Source organism: Indicator indicator, chromosome 7 (assembly GCF_027791375.1).
Source record: "Indicator indicator isolate 239-I01 chromosome 7, UM_Iind_1.1, whole genome shotgun sequence".
NCBI classification, from domain to species: Eukaryota; Metazoa; Chordata; class Aves; order Piciformes; family Indicatoridae; genus Indicator; species Indicator indicator.
This window is the reverse complement of record NC_072016.1, coordinates 5,400,118-5,419,773: the sequence shown is the minus strand read 5'-3', so window position 1 is coordinate 5,419,773 and position 19,656 is coordinate 5,400,118. Positions and strand designations below refer to the sequence as shown.

General features: G+C 37.9%; 1 protein-coding gene across 1 annotated transcript in view; it reads left to right on the top strand.

Moving 5' to 3' along the window:
- Positions 1 to 19,656, top strand: part of ATRNL1 (attractin like 1) — a 538,433-nt gene that overhangs the window by 24,989 nt on the left and 493,788 nt on the right. Inside the window, exons 2-4 of the mRNA XM_054382173.1 lie at positions 14,232 to 14,315; positions 16,325 to 16,438; positions 18,848 to 18,976. Coding sequence (XP_054238148.1) covers positions 14,232 to 14,315; positions 16,325 to 16,438; positions 18,848 to 18,976 — 327 coding nt within the window. The remainder of the gene's footprint in view (positions 1 to 14,231; positions 14,316 to 16,324; positions 16,439 to 18,847; positions 18,977 to 19,656) is intronic.

Here is a 19,656-nt window from a genome sequence, read left to right as displayed (position 1 = left end):
CGTGGACTAGTGTAGCATTCCTGCAAGGGTAGGGGAACAGAGGGGCAAAAAAGGAAAAGAAAGAGATCAACGTTTTGCAGAGATTCCAAGAGCCAGCAGTTTCAATTACTGGCTGGTAACACCAGACAGAAATCTGGAAGGAAAGGAAGAAGAGTAGCTTGTAGACTGAAGCAGGATAAAAGCAATATTCATGCCTAAATTGCAACTCAGAATTCTTAGCCACACGGTGCAGTCCTGAAAACAGCTGCTTTTAGCAGCCACCTTGCTTTTTTCCACGTTTCAGCTTGTGAAATCTACAACAGCTCTGCTTTCAGGCATTCATAAAAGGACACAGTTGCTTGGATGAAGCTGAATGCCAGGTCTGCCCTGACATACGGACTCTACCAACCTAATTCCTCAGAGATCTTGCTAAGCAATCCAGGATCACAGCTCACAGAGCCCCAGTGGCAGTGATTTTATTCTTATGAGTACATAAGGAGAAGACAAAACCCTTCCTCCTTCTCACTCTCCTTCAGCAGTGTAATGATTAGAGGCACTTACCCCAGATAAGGGAAGGTTTGCAGTGCTCCCATAGCTGCTTGAAGTCAAACAACCAAGAGCATGGAATTTGGACTTTCATGTAGACTCTAGAAAATTCTGTTTTCAAGAATATTTGTACTCAACTGTATTTGGACATATACAGATACACGAGCAAATAGATACACTCACACATATATACAGACTGCTTTAGAAATATTTTCCTTTAATATGCAAGGCTTCACCTTTAAACTCACACAAAATCCCTGATGCTTTACAGGCAAGTCTTTTTAATTAATCCCAACTTGCCCGCCTTCTTAATTAATCCCAACTTGCCAGAATGTTGGAAAGGCAGGCAAGTCATTAGAAAAATCAAAGCACTTGAAAAGGAAAGGGAAGGAAAAAAAAAAAAGAAAATACCTCAGGAACTAGGCATCATCAAGAAGCTTCATGTTAAAATAAAAATTCAGAAGTTGAAGCAAAAGTACCTAGCGATTTTAAAAGTTTATATCTAATTAATAAAAGAGTTACAATACTCTACAAATGGCAACTATAAATTAACATCCCACAGTAAATGCAAAAAATAATTACTATTTGCAGTTTCTAATGCGAGGCCAAATAATATCCTAGGAAGGCTGAACCATAATAGAAGTAAAGAAACTTCAATATTTCTGTTAAATTTAACAGCTTGAATATTTAATTTCCATTTTCATCATTAGCCACTTTTTTTGTTTGCCCCTTTTTTTTTTTTTTAATTAAAACTCCCTGCTGCCCTCTTCCCTCTTTCACAAGGCTCAGAGTCTTAGCCCATTATTTGGGGTTACAACTTTTTAGCAGTTTCAGACAACTGCACTATTTGCTAGAAAAGATAAACAAACAAACAAAAAGTTACAAGTTTGATAACTTGAGGTTTATAAAATGAAACGTACATTACCAATCCTGTTTTTCTCCTCCTATTAAGAATTTAAGTCATTCATTTAAGCTTACAATAATAGTTTGGTCATTACATAAACATATCACTTGGGTGAAATCACAGAATCACAGAGTGTTAGAGGTTGGAAGGGACCTCCAGAGATTGAGTCCAACCCCCCTGCCAAAGCAGGATCACTCAGGGTAGTCTGCACAGGAATGCATCCACTCAGGGTTTGGAAGTCTCCAGAGAAGGAGACTCCACAACCTCTCTGGGTAGCTCTGTCACCCTCCCTGTAAAGAAGTTTCTCATGCTGATGTGAAATCATCTATGTTCAAGTTTGTATCTCTTGATCCTTGTCTTGTTACTGCACATCTTCAAAAAGAGCTTAGCCCCCTCTGCTTGACACCCACCCCTCAGATATTTATAGACATTGATCAGATCCCCTCTCAGTCTTCTCAAGACTAAACAGCCCCTGGTGTCTCAGTCTCTCTTTGCAGGGGAGGTGCTCATGTCATCCTCCTGGCTCTCTGTTGGACTCTCTCCAGCAGATGCCTATCTCTCTTGAATTGGGGAGCCCAAAACTGGACATAGTATTCCAGGTGTGGTCTCACCAGGGCAGAGTAGAGGGGCAGAAGGACCTCCCTAGTTCTGCTGGACACACTTTTGTTGATGCACCCCAGGATACCATTGGCCCTCTTGTGCACTAGTGGTGAAAGATGGTCATCAAGCGAGGTGGTGATTCGTGCTTGTATCCTTGTATCCAGAGTGAGCATGCTCCAGTGTCACTGAACTCCCTTCATAGAAAAACCCAAGCCAAACTAACAAAACCACCAAAAAACCCAAAAACAACCCCCCCAAAAAAAAACACCAAATAGGTAAAACCTCTAGCTCCAGAATTAGAAACAATCTAATGATTTTTGTTGTTTTCCAAAAGTGTGAGGAACTAAAATTAAAACAGAGGTCTAGTGGGGCTGCATAGTTTGTTATCCTCTCGTTTGGTACAGAAGTAATGTGAGTAGGACTCCTTCCATGAGATTTACAAATGGCTAAAGGAAATCTAAGTCATGAAGGATTTTATTTCAGTGCTTAGACACACTGAAGAGGAGCCAGCTCAAAAGAAAACAAGACTGCAGTAGCTGAGGCAAAGCATAGGTGAAGTTTTTGATATGGTGTGAAGGGTGCTATAAAATCTTCTGTAATTTAGACAACTTTTTCTTCACATTTAAATTGTCCTTTAGAATAATTATACTTGAACAAAAAAAGGAAAGAACTCTTTGGTTCTGCATTTCTTTGGTTTTATGTTGCTTGTGTAGTTCAGTGGCAAAACTTTCTTTTATCTGTTAATTTCTAAGACTACTTATGTTTTCCCTCCATCTTCAGTCCACTTCCCCTCCCTCATTATATGATGCAATTAAATGTATTTATGACATAATAAGCAATTTTATCACCATGCAGCAATATGAAAAATTCATAACTTCTCTGCAGATTTATACAGCAGTAAAGGATACAGGGTAAAAAAAAACAAACCACCACATAATTTATTGTACAGGCAATAAGAAAACCTCTAAAGCATTTTTCATAGAAATTAAATTCTCAAACTCCCTATCACATGGCAGCTTTTAAATAGGGACAATCCCTAAGTACTCATTTCAGAGCTTTCCAAAAAAATCAATTTGATTACTGTTTTGCAAGGGAGGTTTTGATTGATTAATTGTTTTGCATTTTTTCCTCTCAGGATTCCATGATGATCTTAACACTTATTGATCGTGGCTTATTTATTTGCTTTCACATTCCTTTTCCCTGACATTTGATACCCCAAGCAGAAACAAAACCAGACTCTAGCATCAAACACTGAGCTTTAATACATCCAGTACACACCACCCTCTCAGGCTAATTAGTGTAATTAAGTCACACCTGAACACAAGAGCTGTTTGTGTAATAAAGACATTCTCTTAGAATGGGACCTTAACAGCTTGATTATAAAACAGGAACAGTTCATTAGGTGAAAAAGTTATTTCAACCAATTTCCTTATTTGCATCATTTAAAAATCTCTCTAAAAAAAGATACACTGTTGTCATATACACATAAACAAGAGTCTGAATTTGTGTTCCATTATATGAGTTACCTGAAATTTATCTTCAAATTAAAGAAAACCCTAAAGAGATTAATTACATCTTAAGAATATCACAGTTGAAAGGAGAGCCTCCAGTTTAATTGCAAGTGTGAAATTATGAATAGTTAAACAAATATTAGTTTAATATCAATTGAGTGTATTTACAGTATTTTATTAATATTTAAATTAGTAGTTAATATTAAATAAATTCTTAAGCAAAATCTTTTTGTTGATTTTTTTATCCTATAATTGTTGCTAAGTCCATGAATTCTTTCTGGCAGTGTATACCTTCATAACAGTTTAGCCTGTCTCCAAAACAAGAAAATCTTCCCATCCTGAATCAATTACAAGTTCCAAATCCTATTTTGTGGACCTGCTCAAATGTCATCTGTTTCTGCACCACTCCTTACTTTGCATAGAGTGACCTCCTTAGAGAGAGTTTCTTTCAAATCCTGCCTCAAGCAAACACTTCTGCAAGTACATTCAACCTCTGAACCTTAAGTTCATTATCCACTCAGCTTCTGAAAATTGCTTTCTGAAGTCTATTTCCCCTTCCAAAAACTTCAACATGATTAATTAGATGAGCAAATATATACTATTTCTGATATGCAGACATCAGATGTAATTTGCTCTTTGGCTCTCAAACAAGTAACTTAGGAGCCATAACACACACATGGAGACAAAAAAAGAACTGCACAAGTGAATCTGGACTAAGTAAAATTCAACAGGGAGAGAAGGGAGGGGCAGGGAGGGGGAACACTAAAACCTTACTTACAAATTATTCTGATGCTCTTAAGCACAGGTGGTATCCTCCAAAACTCTCATACCTGTTATGAAAAAAAAAAAAATCTATCCTTAAGATTCACAGCAGGAATCAGGCCAGATTTATGAAGATCAAGGGAGGTTCTCCTCCCCCTCTACTCTGCCCTAGTGAGACCACACCTGGAATATTGTGTTCAGTTTTGGGCTCCTGAGTTCAAGAGGGACAGGGATCTGCTCAAGAGAATCCAACAGATGGCTACAAGGATGGTTAAGGAACTGGAGCACTGCCCTATGAGGAGTGGCTGAGAGCCCTGAGGCTTTTTAGTCTGGAGAAGACTGAGAGGGGATTTAGTCAATGTTTATAAATATCTGAGGGCTGGGGGTCAAGAGGGAGGGACAGGCTCTGCTCAGTTGCACCCTGTGATAGGACAAGGTGTAATGGATATAAACTATAGCGCAGGAGGTTCCACCTTAACATGAGGAGGAACTTCACTGTGAGGGTTATGGAGCACTGGAACAGGCTCCTCAGAGAGTTTGTGGAGTCTCCTTCTCTGGAGACTTTGGAGAGCCATCTGAATGCATTCCTGGGTGGCCTGTGCTAGATTCTATGGTCCTGGTCTGACAGGAGGGTTGGACTTGATGATCTCTGGAAGTCTCTTCCAACCCCTAACATCCTGTGATCCAAGTTAGCAGTGAAATCTAGTGCCAGAGATGATGCTTTGAACAACATTACTAGCTCATGCTGTGGAGCACATGGACAAATAGAAACATGTGATGCTAGTATGTATGGACCAGAATATGCAGTTTTCCTGCAACATCCTTACACAGAAGCCTGCTAGCCTGAGATCCATAACTCTCTTCAGAGCCCTGGTTTTCAGGCTTCCAGACATTTCCATTTTCTACTTTTTTATGGAATAGATGACAAGACCTTTTAAACGAGAGCAGCGTCTTAAATGTAAGGCAAGGATAACCTGCCAAGAGGAATGCAATGAAAAAAGAATTCAGGAAGGATGATCAGCTGTCCTTTAAAACAGGAACAACCATAACATAAAGGCATTGTATCATTTAAAATCATTTAAACTGTATCATCAGCACATGTATACTTCATAATTAGATGCTATACTGGAGATCAGCTTGCATAACTTATCTCATAGGCTGACATCATCTTAGAAAGCCTCCAAAGGTTGCTGCTGCTTAAAAATCTGGAGATTTTTTAAAAAGGAGGATACCTGAGAATTTCCTTCATCAAACAGTGTTGTTTTATTAAAAAATGTAGCCTTCAAGTAGCACCAGAGTATGATGCACTGAAGTTTAAGCCTGCAATGTCATGAATAAGAGAACAAGAAACAGTATTTCTTCTACTAAAGATCCTGTGCAGCTCGGCTCATAGTCAAAATTAGCATTAGCTTTGAAGCACAATAGAGTCACCTCCATACCCAGTGAATACACAGGCAATAAGGAAACCTGTAGATTAGAAAGCTACAACATAAACTAGTTATATCACACGTTGCACAGTGCTTTCCTTGAACACAAGAAATCAGACCAAGTCTTAATAGCTGTATTTAAAAATAAGGAGTAAGATGAAGCATGTCCATGGTCTAGATCTAATACTTAGATCAGCATCAGGTTTTAGAAACCATCTGCAAGAATATTTTCTAACACAGTTGACTCAACAAGCTGTTACAGCTCTGCACACAAGTGCAAGCTGGTATGTTTTCAAAAGCAGGTGTTTGTCTAGTGTTATTTTTCAGGGACACCTTCCAGCTCCTGTTCAGGAGTTTTAAGTTATTCTTTAGAAAATCCTCAGCTGACTTAGGAAGGGAACAGAACAGATCTGCTGATGTGAGAGAACTACAGAAGCATGCAGCTTAATTACAGCAGCTCTATGATACTTGCTATGAAATACACAGTTCATTTCCCTCTTCCCCATAACTGCTTTGGTACATCTTGCATATACCACATAGACATTTAATTATCAAGCATCCTCCAAAGTACATTCATCAGCTGGGCTTGCACACACGAACACCACCAGCCCTCCTTCCAGGCTTTTGACCAAAATCATTGCAGCTTACAGTTTACTGCTGCATCTGGCAACATACCTAGTTAAAATCTGCTCCTTTATGTCCCAGATCCTGCAGTCCAATATGACATATTCAACATGATCACCTTTTTCATTGAAGGCAAGTTATTAGCCTTCAAAGTAACAGAGGCCAACACATCTATGCATAAAATAAATGCATGTCTATAATAAAAACATAGATTCCAAGACTCTCAATTCTATACTAACATCACACAATCATTTTACTGGTTTGATACTGATACAATAATGTAATAACTGATACAGAATACTGCATTCCTACAAACAGAGCAGGAACTCTTCAAAAATACATTAAGCACTACAGTGTATCACAATATTTTGCTTGCAGGATACAGTTCAAGGCTGGGGGTTAGGTCTTTGGGGATCTTAGCTTCAAAATAAAATCTTAGCACTGATGGCCAATGTACAATTTTTTCCAAGAATTCTCTTGAATAAGAGAACAATTTATTCATCAAATATTGTGCAGTAATACAGATTGCTTGCAAGTTTTAGGTCCCTCTGGCCTAATGAAGTGATTTTACACATTTGTTTGAGATACACAGCACAGTTTGGACACCAGCACTTCATGCCAGATTATTTGTCACATTCTAGGAAGAAGTGCATTCTCTACAATTGTACCTAGTTTACTAGCTGACCCTCATCATTACAATCAGGGATCACCTCAGGTCTTTCACCTTACAGGAAGTGTTATTTTCTTTCTACAGATGAGACACCGAAGCACATAAATGATGGAAGAAATCCATAAGAAAATGTAGACACTGAGTGTCATTTTCTGTGCCTGCATCCAATCTTAAAGCACTTCAGTACTTGTTCCATTGCCAGGTAATCCTAGAAGATTCTGGCTTCAAAATTCCCTACCCAAATCATGTTTGTCAGGCATGTGCTACTTAAAATTTGGAAATATTCTATAGTCAGCTTGCTGCTAAACATCACTAGCATGAACAAGCTAGATATTTTGCCAGCATATGATGGTAGTAGCACATTTCCATTCTTAGCTAAGAAGTATAAAATACTGACAAACAGATTCTGGAATCCATTTCTTCCAGGTGAGTGACACAAGCTCTAAATTTTGGAAGGGATTTTACAGTGAGTTCCATTTTTGCAAAATGTTGTTGCATTAACAGAGTTTAAGATGGTTAGAAGATTGCAGACTTCTCTGACTGGGGTTATTAAGAACAAATTAGACAGGTAACTGTGAAGAAAGATTGTAGTATGGCTGATCCTGACTTGGGGTAGCTGTGGTCTGTGTCTGTGTTCTGTGAGTTTATATAATTAGTGCTTGTGAGACCCTAACTTCAGTACTCCATCCAGTTCTTTTGTCACCATCATAAGGACACAGTGAGTCCAGAGGAGGGCCACAAAGGTGATCCAAAGGCTGGAACACCTCTGCTGTGAGGATAGGCTGAGGGAGATGGGGTCTTTCAGCCTAGAGAAGACTCCAGAGGGACCTTAGAGCTGCCTTCCAATACCTGAGGGAATCCTACAGAAAGGCTGGAGAGGGACTTTGCGTAAGGGTGTCTAGAGACAGGACAAGGGACAATGGTTTTAAGCTGAGGGAGAGCAGATTGGACCTTAGCAAGAAGTGCTTCAGTACAAGGGTCGTGAGACTCTTCAACAGGTTGCCCAGGGAAGTTGTGGATGCCTCCTCCCTTGGTGTGTTCAAAGCCAGGTTGGGTGAGGCCCTGAGCAGCTGAGTCTAGTTGAGAGTAGTCCCTGCCCACACCAGGAAGGTTGGAGTAGATGATCTTGAAGGTCTCTTCCAACATAAGCCATTCTGTGATTCTATGACAATACCATGCAGCCCAAGGCAAGGAACAGATTTTTGGGAACTTTCATCTAAGTGGTAATACATTGCTTAAGTAAGATGGCATTTAAATTGGTGTTTTAGAAGGAGCATCTACTTCTATGCAGTATTCTTTCAGTAGTTTTGGGGACTGTTAGAAAAATATACTTAGGGGTAACAGCCTTTCACAGAAACAGTCAATGAGGAAACAAAATACCTTAGGAAGGAAGTCAACCCTTAATATTTGGAGTAATTCAAAGATTATGTCCCACCTAACTTTATTAAAAAGGCTCCAAGCTAGGCACAAGCAAATCCTCCAAAACCACTCAAGAAAATGTAGATTTATGCCACATACAAGTGTTAAGCTTCTTGAACTGCAGAATGTATTCTCATGGTGAAAATCGTTGTTGTATTGTAGCCTTCGTTTTACTTTTCTGGGATTTTTTTTTTTAATTGTTTTGCAGCCTGGCTTTGTTTAAAGTAAATTAAGAGATCTGAAGACTTGAATGAAGCACATTTTACAAAGGAAACTGTTACTTTGTGAATGGATGAAGTGGAGTCTATTTAAGATCATGCCTTTGATTACTTGATGTGTGAAAAGTTGTTGTGGATGTCCTTACTGCTTCTAAATGTGCATCCTTCTAGCAGTGCAAAGCAGTATGTAACAAGTATAGGACTGTGACTGGCATATGCCAGTATTTTCTTAATGTCTGAAATATTTATTCCTCTTGATTAGTCACTGAAGAAAAAATAGAACTATATATTATGTTCAGTATATTCTGTTTTAACATATGTTGTGAAAAAAAACAACAAAGAGCAAGGGTCTATAAATGTTAAAATGCAAGAAAATCAAATGTGAGTTCTTAGGATTTTTGTCAGGTGGTGATCAATGCTTGGAAAACAAAAGTCTGGTTTTGTGGGGTTTTCAGCATGTGTTTTTCAGAGTTTCCTTTGGAGAAAAGAATTAAGAAAACCCCTTCTTAGACTATCACTTGAAATTTTGGTGTGTGAAATGGCCTCTTGATCTCTTCTGAACTTCTTTGTGATATCACAGTGCTCTCTGATTCTGTTTTATACCTGTAAGGTGGTCCAAAACTTTTGTTTTATTCTTTCTTAACTTATTCACCTGATCTCATCTGGGATACATGAGGAGCCTCTTTCCCTGCTGTGACATTAGGCACAAGATCTCAAGCTAGAAAGATTGCTTCTCCTTGTGTTTATGAAGGATTTGATCTTATAACTTTGAAGCACAGTCATTGATTTTTATTCTTTTAATAAAACAAATGCTCATAAAAGATGAAAAGGAGACGGAGTAAAATTTTCTAACAATAGAGAGAACAATCTTTGACTGGCAGAAGTACTGATACTGAGGTGAATCCATATAGCAAAGCAAGCTCTGTTTCTTATAGTCATATGTATCTGAAGCAGGCATTGCAAAGTATTTCATCTTTTCATGAAATACTGTGACACTAATACAGAGATAAATTAACTTCTCTATAAGCTCTTCTTTTATTTAAGAGTGAATACTTGTGATATTATGAACGTGCTTTATGCTTTGTTTCACCTAATACCTCCTGTATTGTAAATCAGACCTCTGTCTGTCTGTCTGTCAGCGACTTGGAGGGTCTTCATGTTCTGCTGGTGACAGAAAACACCCAATGACTTCTCTGGTTTAAATTAGCGCCCCTTTCTGAAATACTTGACAACATTATTCTTTTACAAGAAGATATGGGAGATGACAGGACTGCATTTTTCACAGATCTATAAATATTACAACTAGGAAGGGCCATTTTAATAACCTGCTCTGACTACTTCTGTGTTGCAGGTCATAGATTTCATCTGACTGCTCCTTCATTTTAGACCAATAATTTCTGACTGAACTAGAACATACTTTCTTCTTTTCTTCAAGCATTAGTCTTGAATTAAAGTCTCTGCCGTGGCAAATATTAATGTTGCTACTGTGAATTCTAACTCAATTATATTTTCCATTCTTTTATAAGAGTAGCAATATTCCAGAGGAATGCAGACTTCCCTTTGCTTCATGTTTTGGTTGTGCTACAGCTTTTAGTCCTTGCATTTCTGGTGTCTCTCTGTCTGCTAGGTGAAACAACTTACAGTGCCACATATCTTTCACCTAAGCTATTATTGACTGATGCTTCTGAATGTCTTTAGTGTGCAGCATCATGAGTTCTTTCTGTAATTTGGTAGATCTGTTTCACAGTGTACAGAGAAGGGAAATACTCTCTTGCCACGCACCTCTAGTTCTTCATAGGTTTTGGTTATAACCTTGCCACCTAAAAAAATACTGTTGTGTTTATGAAAGCTGGCATGCAATTTAAAATGAGAAATATAAAGCAGGTGCTCCTCTTTGCATTCTGTTTAGAAAGCTGGAGTCTAGGTGTGATAAACCTGCAGTGCTTTAGCAGGCCACACAAATTGTTCTGGCCTGGCCATCCCTGAAGCTTACTCAGTGATGAGCAAGGGGTGCTCCACTTCTGTAACTAAAGAGTGTGTAGTCATATTGGCTCATCTGGATTTTGATTATTTGCTAGGATAGCTCTTAGTCACAGAGCAAAACTGTGTCTGTGAATACTTGATGGTATATGCTAGAGAGTATTGCCCTTGATTTAGTAATAGGTTACATGAAAGTAGTACTGCTTGTCCATGTTTTATTTATGGAATTTGGGATTTCATAATGCTTGGAAAGAAAAAATGTACAGAGCAGTTCTTGGTATGATTCAAGAAACTTAAAGTAATACCCCACTGTCTTGCTAAGTATTTATTTTGAATAGAATAATCTCTTTATCTTTCTGTTTTCCACAACTGTTGTTGCAGAGCCATGACATGCTCTTATTTATACTTGACTTTTTTTTAGCAAAATGCAATAGGTGCTTCAAAGGCTACCTACTCTTCTGAAAGAAGCTATTTATCAGAAAATCATCAGCCTTGGTGGAAGGGGAAACTGTTTGCACTTTGCTAGTGCCAAAGGACTGACCTAATAAAAACCAGCTCGTGTAAGTCACCTACACTGCATTATGCAGCTGGTAAGGCAGAAATGGTCATGATTGCAAATGAACACTTAGGATATTTCACACATCTTTCAGCAAAATGAATGTTCTGTGGCTTACTATATAAGGCTTTACATCTGTGTGTAAACCCTATGACAGCACTAAAATTACTTCAAAGTCATCTTTTTTTTTTGTTTTGGCAAAAAAGGCTGCGATGCTTAAAACTCCAATCAGTTTAGTACAAACTCACACATAGGATCTGCTCCTGTAATCAGCTTTACTAAGGTTCTGCTAGGGGGCAAGCTGCAATATTAGCTTGATTTCAGAATCTGTTGTGTGCAGTTTAGACTGCTAAGTTATAAGTTGAGATTATGTTTAGTGTTGTCCAAAGAACATAATTAATATGTGAATGAAGCCCAAAATAACTCTGGAAAACCTCTTTGTGTCATGCCTATAAATGTGGAAGTAAGCCTGTAGGTAAAGTTGGTATTTCTCAACAAAAAGAAATACTGTAAGCTTAAACTGCATGGATCTTCTACTTGCTTGAAGCCAAAGTATTCTTGTGGCCAGAACACGAATGAGGAAAGGTTAACCATGCTGCTACAATAGCCACAGCTTCTCCAGTGTGAAGAAGGGGAGGAGTGGGACTTATCAGCTGTGTCTCCTCAGTCACTGTTTTCACATGAGCTACAACAGTATTTGCATAGCACTTACCAGGAGCAGTTGCTTTTGGGTGGTGGTGTGCTGCAGTATTCAGACCAGCTCAAAGTAATGTATTTTATTAGAGAAGTACTAAAACTGAGGGATGTGGTGGCTGGCTGGTGTGTTGGTCCTTTGTTTGTTTCCCCCCCGCCCAACCTTTTTTGTGTGTTTTGTTTTGTTTTGGTTGGTTAGTTTGTTTTGGTTTTTTTTTTTTTTATACCTTCTAGTCTGTTGCCTATGTTACCAGCTGTTTATCTGTTATTGATACTGCTTTCATGCCTTGAAAATGTTTTGAAGTACAATTATTTAAAGTACAGCTTCTCATGTCAAGGGTCTTTGTACTGTTTCATCAAAAGGAAAGCGTGGCTTATGGTGTGCCTAACAAGGTGAAGCTAGTTCTTGTAGGGTAGGACAGGTGAAGGTACTTGTTTAAAAACCTAGGAGTTGGCATGGACCTTGTCTCATGAGTCTGTCTCTCTGGAGATATTCAAGACCTGCCTGGATGAGTTCCTGTGTGACCTGATATAGGTGATCCTGCTTTGGCAGTGGGGTTGGACTAGGTGATCTCTTGAGGTCCCTTCTAGACCTGATATTCTGTGATTCAAAAATTCTTATTTGTTGCTCCTTTTGTTTTTACTAGGTGATCTCTTGGGGTCCCTTCTAGCCCCTGACATTCTGTGATTCATAAATTCTTCTTTCTTGCTCCTTTTGTTTTTACTTCCTTTCTACAGATCTCTGTTAATGAGTATGTAATTAGTGTTTGATATGAGTTGAAATGCAAATAATTTGCAATAGATGTGGCAGTGAATATTTTTTGAATTGCTGTGTCCAGCTTTAAAGAAAGTAGGATAGCAGACACTGGTTCTTGTTCATCCAGGTTCTTGGTGAGAAAACTGAACTGTGATTTAGTCAGCTTGTTCAGCATGGCTTCAGGACTTAGGTCTAGTCTACTGATTTATTAAAATAAAAATGAAACAAAACAAGAACCTTCAACTGCTTCTCCTTTTTTAAAGGATACTTATATTTAGTGATTATCTTTCTACACTATAGTGGAAGTAATGAGCATTTCTGAGGATGTATTTGTATTCCTTATCATCATTGTAACATTTTAAAGAGGGTAGTTGGTTTTCCCAGTCGGCTATGGCCACTAGAGATGTGTACTAAGGCCTGAAGTACAGAATGTAATCATAAAGGATGTAGAATATGGGGTAAATAGTGAAGTCAGAGTGTGCTGAAGATACTAAGCTCTTCCAGAAAGCTTTTATGGTAATAGATTATTGAATTTCATCTGCAGTTTTATTACTGTGTATAGATTAATGTGAAATAATATATGTGACAGTAGGAAAAAGCTTCTATTTCTGCATTAAATGAATTTCTATATGTAATGAATATTGAGCCATCTATTTTAATTCAGAAAAAAAGTTATAGCAGCTAGTTGTATTTAAAGTGTCAGCTTAGTAGCTGTTGAAAGAACAAATAATGTTAGGATGGGAATAGAGAACAAAGTGGAAATCATTATTATGCTACTGTGCAAATTCATGGTTCACTTGCATTTTGAATGATATACCTGATCTCTGTGTTGCATCTCAGAAAGCATATAGGAGAATACAAAAGACACATGAAATACCAGCAGTGGGGTGATCAGTGTAGGCACTTCATACAGGCAAGAACTAAATAAGCAAGGATTTTGCAAGCTGGAAAATGGACAGTGGAGAGAAGGGAGGGAAACAACAATTTTGAGTGAGATAAAGCATGTGAACAGGGTGGTGTTGTTCATCCTCTCATCCAATACCAGGCTTAATGATGTCAGTTCAATTGCCGAGAGGTAGGCTCAGGACAAAACCAGTTCAGATGTCTCTTTGTATTTATGTAGAAATCATCCCTGCAGGATGTTCTAGGTGCTGCAAGTTTACATGGTCAAACTCCTAGGAGAAATGTTAACCCCAAACCAGTACAAAGGCACAATGTTGGCTGAGAAAGTCCCTGGGCTGCAAGTTAAAGGTGGTGTAACACTGCTGGGAGTATCTGTAGAGATTTAAAGGCTTTCCTGGCATCCACTGTAGGCTGCTGTCATTTTCTGTGAAGGATAATATAACTTTTATGTAATATTTTCTTGCTACTAAACTAGAAACCTTATTATTGTGTAGAGTAAGAAAGCAAATCAATGACATAAACAGAATTTGATTTTTTTTTTTTGCGAGGAAAAATAGTATGTTAAGAAATATGAAGAGAGATTTAACTCTTTCCCTAGTTTTCTTCCAAGTCCAGAAATAATCTATTGGCATGTTGATATGTCTCTGGCTTATTATAGCTCTTTTTTCTTTTCCTTTTGTAGGTTAACAGAACCTTCTGGATATTTAACAGATGGACCAATAAATTATAAATATAAAACTAAATGCACATGGTTAATTGAAGGATAGTAAGTATTTGTTTTCATAGCTTAAATTTTCTGAGAGTTTGGTACTGTGTATTCTACAGATCTAAAGAACTCCTCAAGTAGAAACTGCATCTGGATACAATATAAAAAATTTTGGATTTGTTTTTGCCTTTTTTGGGGGTTTTGTTTAAACGCAACAAATATCAAAACAAACAATCAAAAGAAAATTAAAGTAAGGTTTTTCAGGGTTGCTCATAGCTGGCCAAATTCCATTCTCATTTACATTGTTGGCAAAAGTTAGACTGACATTGGAATTTGGCCATTGCTGCAAGCTCTCAAAACCCTGTGATAAATTTACTGCCTGTTTGAATACCTTTGCATAAATTCCAAATATGTTACACAATCCTGTGATTTAACTCATTATCTTATTCTGCCAGTGATAAATCCAGAAAGGCTTCAAATACAGAATGCCTCCAGCCTAAGGATAATTATTCAGTTACATGCTGCCCAGACATTAGTGTTGCTATACTGTATTCTCTTCTGCATTCTAGTTTTCCTCATGGACTTAATTTTAAAATCATATTGTGCCTACAGTTGATAACAGTTTAGATGTCTCATGTCTGTTGCTAATTTTTCAGTCAAATGCAGCACAGCTACACAAAAATAAGTGAGACATATGCACTAGTATGACAACTGTTAAAAGGCACAAATTTGTTACATTTCAGTTGGACTTTTTGCTTTAGGCCCATGGGTCAGAATTTTGCTGAAGAGCTCAGCTAGATCTGAGTTCTGATAATGCAAAAAAAAAAAAACCTACCCCCTTCTGTATTTCTATGTTGTCATAATCTTAGTTACCTTAGATGTCTGCTCTGTGGTTCAATAATGATTTATCCAATCTGATTTTGTTCTGCTGGCATGCAGATTGTAATTTAAACACATGAGTAATGAAGTTATGGGTAAGTTATGGATTTGTGAAATCAGTTCAGTGGAAGTTTCAATATGTGGGTAGCTAGGCTTTAGCTGAATATATTTGTGGTATAGGCAGACTTCTCCTTTAACCAAGCTAGCTCAGGTATATTTGCACTGCACTACAGTGTGCTGAGGTGGAAACAAGCCTGCATGCAAACTCTGCTTTGAAGCTGGTATTCACTCTGTTCATCCTCTTTGCAGGAGGTTGTAGAGTGTGTAGCTGGAGGAAACAATATGCTGCACAGTATGTGAAGGAGTAATGCAACCCAGTAACATAGTGCAAAATGTCAACACATAAGGATGTTGCATATGTATAAAATTCTCTTAAAAAATGAACAAAGAACTCTCTCCAAATGATTTGTGGAAAAACAAAACAAAAACAGGTCTTCCAAACTGACAAAGCACACCCAAGCCTTTCAGTAGAGGTGGGGGTGTGGAAGTATAAAATATTTTATTAAATATATGTATATATATTTAGTGAAATAATCGGAATGTTTCATGGAAAATGTGTGGGAGTCTGCTTCTAAATTCCATTCTGTCACATGAAAAAATTCCCCTTTCAGAAATCTTACAGTCCCCACCTGGCTGTCTACCAGAATCTGATGAAATCTGACTCCCAGGTGTGAGATGAGGAGGGGTGGGGAAGGAAGAAAAAAAAACCCCAAAACCCACCTAGTATAGTACTGGGATGAGGATATGTGGATATGTAGGTGATTTTTGTCTTAAAAGACTTTTTTTTAAACCTCATAGTCCTGACATTATAAAGTAAAGCTAGTATATTAATATGGGATATTTAAACTGCTAAAAATTTGTGATTCTGAATACAGATAAAGCCTAGTGAACTTAAGTCTGCTGAAGTTATTTTGGAGATTATTAGACTTGGAATGGAGATGTAATTTTTAACATTTTTCAAAGATAAAGTGAAATATTTGCTTGCTCTGTGTTTTGTTATTTGACTCCCATATGTTTAGCTCTCGAAACGTTTCAATAGAGCTATCCTGACGTGATCAATTTTGCTTTAAGTTCTTTATTTTCTGAGCTTAATACTTCTGTAAATAATGGTTTACTTTTTATTTTTTCAGCCCAAATGCCATACTAAGATTAAGATTTAATCACTTTGCCACAGAATGTAGTTGGGACCACATGTATGTATATGATGGAGATTCAATATATGCACCTTTAATAGCTGTGTTCAGGTGAGTGCGTTTAATGCTTTGAGAGGAATATAATAACATTAGAGGCTTTAATTTGAATTGCTTGCTTGGTTCTGTTAATTTTGTGGGAGCAGCTGGGGGCAGGTTTCGATCTGTTAGAGGGTAGGAGGGCTCTGCAGAGGGACCTTGGCAGCCTGGAGAGATGGGCAGAGTCCAGCGGCACGAGATTCAACACGTCCAAGTTCTGGGTTCTACACCTTGGCCACAACAACCCCATGCAGGGCTACAGGCTGGGGACAGAGTGGCTGGAGAGCAGCCAGGCAGAAAGGGACCTGGGGGTGCTGGTTGGTAGTAGGCTGAACATGAGCCAGCAGTGTGCCCAGGTGGCCAAGAAGGCCAATGGCATCCTGGCCTGGATCAGGAATAGTGTAGCCAGCAGGAGCAGGGAGGTCATTCTGCCCTGTACTCGGCACTGGTTAGACCATACCTTGAGTCCTGTGTCCAGTTCTGGGCCCCCTAATTCAAGAAAGATGTTGAGTTGCTTGAACGTGTCCAGAGAAGGGCAACAAAGCTGGGGAGGGGTCTGGAGCACAGCCCTGTGAGGGAGCTGGGGGTGTTTAGCCTGGAGAAGAGGAGGCTCAGGGGAGACTTCATTGCCATCTACAACTACCTGAAGGGAGGTTGTGGCCAGATGGGAGTTGGTCTCTTCTCCCAGGCACCCAGGGACAGAAGGAGATGACACAGTCTCAAGCTGTGCCAGGGCAGGTTTAGGCTGGATATTAGGAGGAAGAAATTCTTCACAGAAAGATTGGCCATTGGAATGGGCTGCCCAGGGAGGTGGTGGAGTCACCATCCCTGGAGATGTTTAAAATAAGCCTGGATGAGGCACTTAGTGCCATGGTTTAGTTGATTAGATGGTGTTGGGTGATAGGTTGGACTAGATGATCTCAAAGGTCTTTTCCAACCTGATTAATTCTGTGATTTTGTGTGATTCTGTTATATTAAAGTGCAAAACACTACTTTTTTTTTTGTTAGGTGGTAGTGGCAGAAATCCATTATGTGGCATGGAGTGTTAATGCTTAGAGACTGTCAATCAGAAATGTATTTTCCAGTAGGCTTCCAATAATGTCCCCTGAGTTTTAATGTGCATTCAGCTTGGCAATGGCTGATGATGTTAGTCTCTGATGCTACTTAAGGGAGAGCTGCAGTCTGTGGCTCAGGCAGTGTTTGCTATGTATAAGTTACAAGAAATGCCTGCTAAATGCTTTCTTTATTTCTATATGTGAAGAGTTGTTCAGGACATTTGATATGAAAGCTATTTTAAGCTCTAATTTTGGAGCTACTTCAGTCTTTAAGACTGACATCTTAACACCTTTCCAGAACCTGGTTTTCTGTGGAAATTACTTAATTATCATGCTTTCCAGGTTTGAAATTCTTTAATAATACAAACTTCTAAAGGTGCAAATATTATGTAGAAATAGAATTCACACTTAAATGCAGGGTTAAGCACCTGTCTGATGGATATATACACATTTTGAAGTTTAGTTTTTTAGCATTATGCTGACGGTGCCTGGACCCTCAGAATAATCTGATGTGAAATCTTGCATTACTGTGTGAGAGAAGAGGCTTCTTGTTTTGTTTTCCTGTGAAAAGCTACCTTAGAGAGGCTTGGGCAAGATTTATATACACTTCATAGTTATGTATATATTTAAAAAAGAAGTTGTAAGTGAGATTTATATATTGTCTCTCTATATAATTAACAACCAGAATAACTAGCTCTTCTTTTCTTTATACATATATATATATTTTAAAAAGAGGTTTTAAGTGAGATTTATATATTGTCTCTCTGTATAATTAACAACCAGAATAGCTAAATCTCTCCTTTTCTTTTCTTTTTATATATATTTTAAAAGGAGGTGGTTTTAAGTGAGATTTATATATTGTCTCTCTGTATAATTAACAACCAGAATAGCTAAATCTCTCCTTTTCTTTTTATATATATTTTAAAAGGAGGTGGTTTTAAGTGAGATTTATATATTGTTTCTCTGTATAATTAACAACCAGAATAACTAAATCTCTCTTTTTTTCTTTTCTTTTTATATATATTTTAAAAAGAGGTTTTAAGTGAGATTTATATATTGTTTCTCTGTATAATTAACAACCAGAATAACTAACTCTTTTTTCTTTATATATATGTATGTAAAAAAGAGATTTTAAGTGAGATTTATATATTGTTTCTCTGTATAATTAACAACCAGAATAACTAACTCTTTTTTTCTTTATATATATAAAAAAGAGATTTTAAGTGAGATTTGTATGTTGTCTCTCTGTATAATTAACAACCAGAATAACTAACTCTTTTTTTCTTTTCTTTATTTCTTTTTTTTTTTCCCTTTTTTTTTTTTTCATCCAAAGATTGAGTAAAAGCATTGCTCTCATTTTCTTTTCCAGTGGGCTAATAGTCCCTGAAGTACGTGGAAATGAAACTGTTCCTGAAGTAGTTACTACGTCTGGCTATGCACTGCTGCACTTTTTCAGCGATGCTGCTTATAACCTAACTGGATTTAACATTTTTTACTCGTAAGTGGGTTTTTTTAATAAGCAATGACATTGTTAATTGGCCTGTTGTGTTTCAGGAGAATGGCAATCCCAGGGATAATCCCAGTGATTGGTTTTATTAATAGTGTAAAGGTTATACTATGTGGGGATGTTTTTAAAGCCAAGGAGTTGGGGTTGTAGTAAGTTGTCATTCAATGATATCTTAAAAAAACAAAAAAAGGAGAGAGAGAAATTCTGTTGTTCTGAGTGAAGCTATATGGCCATTCCAAGATGGTTTTTCCTATCCCATGTGTGTATCCCCTTCCAGTATTTACCTACCACCTGCAGCTGGAGGGGGATTATATCTGCTGTCATGTCGATTTCCTGCTCTTCAACTGGGATCACTTGTTGATAGATTTTTTTTTTTTTGTTTTTTTCTTCCTCAATATACTTCTATGACATTTGAAACTGAAGTGCTACTTTTATTTTTATGCCAGCCACAAGGGTTGTATTCCATTTTTCTCTCTACTTCTTGGGCACCTTCCTTTCCAATTTTTCATTGTGGTCTGTATCTTGCTTTTGTAGTTCTTATCTTCATTGTCCATCTTCCACCTTTTAGTTTCCTTGAGGGCAAAGTCTAATCTGATCCAACTATGCCTTTTCCTCCAGTTTGCTTTTCTGTGTCTGCAGCTCCACAGATGCATCCGATAGACCTGAGCCTT